This window comes from Staurois parvus, unplaced genomic scaffold, assembly GCF_062004578.1.
Source record: "Staurois parvus isolate SC_StPar_1 unplaced genomic scaffold, SC_StPar_1.0 ptg000320l, whole genome shotgun sequence".
In the NCBI taxonomy this organism is placed as follows: Eukaryota; Metazoa; Chordata; class Amphibia; order Anura; family Ranidae; genus Staurois; species Staurois parvus.
The window spans coordinates 2,674,704-2,681,645 of record NW_028318116.1 but is presented as its reverse complement, the minus strand read 5'-3'; the positions used below and the strand labels follow the sequence as shown (position 1 = coordinate 2,681,645).

Below are 6,942 nucleotides of genomic sequence, written 5' to 3'. Positions count from 1 at the left end.
GCAGTTAAGCATCTTGGATGTCAATGTATGCCAAGTGTCCCCCTTGTGTCAGAGAGGCGATAACTGACCTTGTGGACTTCATAAAATGTTTTGGAATTTGACGATACTTGTTTTAAGGATTTTAGGTCCAGGATAGGATGAATATCCCCGCTAGAATTTGGCACAGTGAACAGGTTTAAATAGAATTTTTCCAGCGGCACTAGTACTACTCCCTGGGACAAGAGATGGCTCAGGACATTCTGCAAATCTGACTGTCCGTCAGATTTTGGCTGATTTGAGAGGGAAATGCAGTGTGGGGGTAGAATTATCTATTTTGTACCCCTTTGAAACCACAGGTCTGGGACATCTGTGATCCAGAAATAGGCAAAATAACAGATGACTCAGTTTTTAGAAGTGGGCCAACTCTTGCATTGAAGGAAAAGCTGAATTCTGTATTGCAGCTGAAGCCTGGGTAGTGTTGAGATACTCTGTTTTGAGGCGGTAGAAGCCCTTGAAGGGAGGACATCATATGACATCCTCCTAGAACGAGAACCACCGCCCTCCCATCATTTCCTTATATGGCGAGCGGGAGGCGGTTAAAGAGCATACGTGTTAGAAGTCTTTTACAGGCAGCTTCAGCCAACCAGTCTTTGAGCCACAAGATTCTGTGCATGTGAATGGAAATCAGAGCCATTCTGGAGATTTGTGTCATTTACTTGTTCTAGGACATTCACACAAAAGAGCAGGGCAGACAATCTCTGTAATTGCTCAATTAAAGTATGCACCTGGAATACAGAATCATGTTGATTGTTCATTGGTATAGTCCAGATAGCTGCAGTTTGGCAGAAAAACTGCAGCAATAGCTGGTTGAAGAGCCAGGCCTAAAAGTGCAAAGAGAGCTTTTAACACCGGCTCAAGCTTCCCATCTGCAGAATATTTGAATGAAGTAACGTCTTCAATTGGAACAGTAAGACAGTTAAGATGGAGATGGCAGGGTCTACTACCACAACAGACCACTTTTTTTTGTTATTATCATACAGGATTTATATAGAGCCAACAGTTTGCTCAGCGCTTTACAATATAAAGGGAGACAATACAGCAACAATACAGTTCAATACAAGAGGGATAGGAGGGCCCTGCTCCTTGGAGCTTACAATCTTTTTGTGAACTCTTTTTCCACTGGATAGAGCTAAGCAATGATTTTTGGAGGGGTGAAAATAGTTTGACCCAATCATTTCAAATAGCCTATTGTATTTGTTTAATAAACGGGGAATGTCTTTTTTGATTTAGCAGTTCTCTTTGTGCTCATGGTGAGATGGAGATTGGGCATACTCACGAAGGGGTCTTCAGGGTCTGGGTTCTGGATGGACCACAGTCCTGTACCTGTATGGCACCCTGCAGCTAACCACTTGCGTTGCACAAAGTGCACAAGTGAGCACCCGTGTATATTTCAGTTCCTGAAGCAACATTAGAGGCCATCACTATGTTGAGGGATCTGGACACAGTTCCCAAAAGTTTACAGATGGATGCACTGCTTCTATTGTTATAAGACACTGAAGAGTTGATTGAAGAATCTGAGAAAATAAACTAGCTAAGCTAAGTGATTTCTCTCAAGGGGAGAAGTGGTCTATCACTTTATAACACTAGCAAAAAACTAAGGACTCACCGAGTGGGGTAGGGTTATAAAAGACACGGAGAAATGTCCTCAAAAGCTTGCGAGCGTCCAACCACATGAACGTACTAGTCTACAACCCAGGGGCTATGAACATTCAGTCTATGTCCTGCACTGTATGATATTATATTTGTGTTTTTGGGGTTAAAAGGAAAAGTACAGGCAAAAGCTCTTTTGGCTGTACTTTTCCTGTGGATCACAGGAGTGCAGTTCGTTCTGCACTCCTGTGACCTGTTTTCAGCGGACTGAAGTCTGCTGATGTCACTCAGATAGTCCAGGCTGGGGTAAGATCCTGACTAAAGTTGGGATCCACCCAAGAGTCTGGAGCGACACCTGGCTCAGGCTCTCAGTGCAGCGCTGAGAGCCTGAGCCAGCCGCTCCCTCTAGCACTACAGTAAGCACTGGGGGTTGGGTAGAGCAGCCAGCAGTGACTGACAGTCACCACTCTCTGCTTTGTTTGTGAGAACTCAGAAATCAGTGGTCATGTGATCGCTGAGTTCTCACACTTGGGGCCGGCGTGGGACAGATGCAGCATCGAACCAATGCTCAATTCACCTAGGCAAGTATAACTGGGGGAGAAAAACTAAACCCATATTTCTCTTTTAAATACACTTCAAAGTAACCTGAGTGAGCTTTTTCGTCTCAAAAATACGGAGGCTGTTACCACAGCTTGCACAATGCACAACCAACAACATGCAGAGAGCTATAGGAAGATGCCATAACGTACACAGGCATATGAATGTATGACTGCAACCTTCCTTGATGCGTTTCACCATCCTTGTGAGTAAAGCCAGCCATACATGGGTCGAATTCCGAAAGAACTTTCTTTCGAAAATTTTTTCTAAGATTTTTCATTCAAATTTCACATCATTAGTGGGCCACAGCAACAGCCAATTTTCAAGCAGCCATCTAGATCGGGCATGTTGGAAATTTTTTGAAAAACAAATACATTTCTAAATCAATAATGGGAGAATCGTGCGAGAAATGTAATCGAAAAGAAAAGCAGCGTGAGCTGTGACCTGGAAAGAAAAGAAAATTCTTGGCCATGAAAATTCTTTTCTTCTGTAGCAACATGAGGTGAAATTGAAGGCTTAGTTGGTTGAATTTCAAAATCAATGGTGGCACCATCGGATTACAGAATACATGAAAACTCAGATTTTCTAAAGAACATTAGTTCGGAATTCGACTCGTGTATGGCCTGCATTAGCCTGCAGTGGTGAAACACATCAAGGAAGGCTAATTTTTGGATGGAGACATGATTCATGCAGTCTTTGACAAACACAGACACAAGAGCTAAGTTCTGGTGTGCAGCTAATATCTGTTATATTTTTGTCGAAGAGTGGAGACGGGCTGTGGTAGCTGGCACCCGGGTTGTCCGTGTGTGATGAAAGGACCAAGCCTTGAGCAAAGCCTTGGATTTGAGTATGTTTTTGCAACACCCAGGCTGCAACACTCACATGATGAACCTTGTGACAAAATGTCAATGACAGTGGGACTTGCTGTCCAAGTGGCCACTTGATTTATTTGGGATTGTACAAACACTCTGCATGTTTGTGAAGTCCATTTAGCACCATAATACATGGCTATGTGACTTTGGAGTAACTACAGTGTTATGCTGTGATATAAACTAGAGTAAATACTACCTGAACCACATTACTAATAACCACCTCATAATAAACACAATATTCTGAATTAGCTATTCAAGAAACAGGTAGACTTCTAGTGAAGACAGGAACTCTCAGCACTCTACTTACAAGACCAAAACAATAACCTATAGGATAATCACATTTTTAAATATTATACATAGTTACATAGTTAGTCTGGCTGAAAAAAGACAAAAGTCCATCCAGTTCAACCATTAAAAAAAAAAAAGTTATAATCCTATACCCACAGTTGATCCAGAGGAAGGCACAAAAAACCCCCAGCAAAGCATGATCCAATTTGCTCCTGCTGGGAAAAAAATTCCTTCCTGATCCCCCGAGGGGCAATCGGATATTCCCTGGACCAACTTTACCTATAAATGTTAGTATCCAGTTATATTCTGTGTATCCAAGAAAGAATCCAGGACTTTTTTGAAGCAATCCACTGAGCTGGCCAGAACCAACTCTTGAGGGAACACCATAAAATTGGATTAAAAAAAAACACACAAACGGGTTTTGTATCATAAACTTTTTTGTTTTTATTGCAAAAAGAAACAAAGGGAAAGCGAGAGCGCCCCCGCAGAGAAAAATATTATCCAGCCTCTTTTTATACAATCTAGTCATGGGCCAGGGAAAGGAACTGGCCGCAGTGCACACACATGCCTCCTATGTGTGCAGTAGTGGCCTTCAGTATATATTTATAGAACTTTTTGTCTATATGCAAAGATGGCTGCCCAGTGTGGGAGGAACTAATGCATTGGTGGGTGCTCTTCTGCACCGACATTTTCACTGAGGAGAGGGGTCGGGCACAACAGACGAAAAGAAAAAAAAAAAAAAAAGCAACAAATCCAACTTAAGTTAAAATTCAAAAAAATATAATATTAACTCTTACTATTTATCAGGAAGCTGCCCGCCCCTCTCGTTCATGCACACACTCTGCTCCAAACGCCCAGAGAGATCAACCTTAAAGGACCCCTGCCGTTTTGTAAAAGACCATATATGCTGTGAAGGAAGGTGGGAAAGGAAGGCTTTGACCTTGTCTAATAAATAATAAAGGTTTTTTTGTGTATCCTGGAACTGATTAGCCCCATTTTATAGGTATGTTTAAAGCCCAACTGATTTTTTTAAATCAGCTAAATGAATTGCAGGTGTATTAAAACAAAAGCAGCCACCTCCTGAGTAGAGAAAAGTTTGCACCTGCCCGCGTATTGTAGAGAAAGACACTTGTTCTCTGTGGAGAAGCAGTGATTTCTCCGAAGAGGGCCGACACATCCCCTGCTGAGTCAGAGCTAGAGCTCTCCCATCACACACAAAACAAGGGTCTCTCTATAACATGCTGGAAGGGGACAGGTTTCTCTACTCAGGATGTGGCCACCAAAAAAAAAAAAACTAAGACTTTAATCACCTTTTGTTTTGATGCACCTAATGTGTATTTAGCAGATTTAATCTGGATTCTGGCCACTTGGTCTTACAAATAAACAGATGAAAGGAAGAGAGCTGACCTTCTGGTTAAACTAATTTGGCTTTTGTACCTTGTTCTCTTACCAGTATCCTGAAGAGTTAAATAATACAAAGAAAAGCTAAACAAGTTTTCAGGATAATCGGGTTAACAAAATCATATTTGGAAGAGCCAACGTGGAGAACGCACAAGCTACAGTAAAGAAACCGGTGCATGAAACAAAATCTAAAACCAGCGTACAAACATAATTTTCTGCAGCTTCGGCTCCCCACATAAATTCTTCAGAATAATGCTTCCTCACCAGTTTTCTTAGTGCTTTCGTAAACAAGAGGACAAAACTGAACTCAGACCCAAGCATAGTATCACTTTATACATCTACTAAAACCTTAATATGAAGAATGTACACCACGTTTTGCCTCCACTACCTTCTACCTTTACAGCATTACGTTTAAATACTAAATGACAGGTGCTCTTTAACTAACACACACACATGCACACACACACACTTAATGATGAACAGAGTAAGACAAAAAAAAATAAATGGATGTGGCATTTCAAATATAAAGGAAAAAAAAAAAAAAAAAAAAAAAAACCTATTTGAGCTGCCTGCTCACTCATACTCTCCATTTACCTGCCTGGAGGAGAGATGGATCTGGAAAAATAGGAGCCAAAATCAATCAATCTTTAAAATAAAAAAAAAAAAAGTTCTTTGCTCTGTGACTATGGAGATCCAGTCTTAAGAGGTTTCAATGTTTCAGCCCTGAAAGGTACCCATGAGCACCAGGGCCCGCCAAAGCTGTTTAAATACCCGTTTCAGATTTAGCCCACTTTCTTGCACCAGGTGACTGCCCCTCACGGAACTGAGACGGGGCAGGATGTACAGACGCCAATTATTGCTCCTTGTTTGTGTCAGACGAGGGAGGCAAGGGAGCCAGAGAGAGCCAACGAGGAGGAGGAGTGATTGACAATGTGCGTCCCCCAGCAACGTGGCCTCTTCCAACACCGCACCTGCAGTGGATGCCCCTTATGTTCTAGGTGATCCTTTGGATGAGCTTGTCATCTGACAGACAGTACAAGGTGCTCACGGACAGGTCCGATATAAACCCCTCACATGCTTTTCGAGACACTTGTTTGCAGCCACGCAGGTCGATGAGTGTCAAACTGGAGGCTCGCCGAAGGTAGAGCAGAGACTCGTCTGTGACCCCTTTGCAACCTGGCAAAGAAAAACAGCATTCATTTTAGAGAGTCTAACTCAAAGGTTGGATTTGTTTGCTTCTCAACAAATCACCCCTCCATCTTTATCCACTTGCCCTCCAGAGGATTCCCCCCCCCCCTTCCCCCAACCTCTTCCTGACCAGGCTTTAACTGACAACTGCGCGGTCATGCAACGCTGCACCCAAATGAAGTTTACATCTTTTTTTCCCCCACAAATTGAGCTTTCTTTGAGTGGTATTTGATCACCTGTGCGTTTTTTATTTTTAGCACTATAAAAAAAAAAAATACAATTTTGAGTAAAAAAAACAATATTTTTGACTTTTTGCTATTTAACATGTGCAGTGTAAAAAAAAAAAAAAAAAAAAATCAAAAATCGTACTTCGTCATAAATTTAGGCCAAAATGTATTCTGCTCCATGTCTTTGCTAAAACAAAATCCCAATACGTGTAAATTAATTGGTTTATGTGAAAGTTTTACCATTTACAATTTGCAGTATAAATACTGGAATTTTTTTTTTTTAATTTTCATTTTTACTAGTAATCGCGGCGATCAGCGACTTATAGCGGGACCGCTGCAGGCATTCTGAAACTGGAGGAAATGACTTGGTATCGCCGACATCCCCAGTGACACAAATACAGTGATCAGTGCTAAAAAAAAAAACCCACAACAAACAAAAAAAAACAATGACATTGTACTAATGGCACTGGGCAGGAAGGGGTTAACATGAGGGGCAATCAAAGGGTTAACTGTGCACAGGGAGTGTTTTACATAGGGGGCCGTGTCACTGTGCTTCACTGTAAGCACACTGCTGTGGATGGCTGTGTACATCCAAAGCAGTGTGCCCGAGCTGACAGGGAGGAGAACTGTTAGTAAACAAAACAGTTCCCCTCCCCGTTGGAGATCGTCAGAAATCACTGGCCAGGACCCGGTGATTGACAGCCGCGGATGGTGGCGCAGGATGGGCTCGCACGTGTCCC

At 42.1% G+C, this 6,942-nt stretch overlaps 1 protein-coding gene across 3 annotated transcripts in view; it reads right to left on the bottom strand.

Moving 5' to 3' along the window:
• Window positions 1-3,805: 3,805 nt before the first annotated feature.
• Window positions 3,806-6,942, bottom strand: part of KDM2A (lysine demethylase 2A) — a 168,880-nt gene continuing 165,743 nt past the window's right edge. For all 3 annotated transcript variants that reach the window (XM_089683714.1, XM_089683711.1, XM_089683712.1), the window contains one exon: window positions 3,806-5,963. In XM_089683714.1, the coding sequence (XP_089539840.1) occupies window positions 5,782-5,963 (182 nt within the window). In that variant the 3' untranslated portion in view covers window positions 3,806-5,781. The remainder of the gene's footprint in view (window positions 5,964-6,942) is intronic.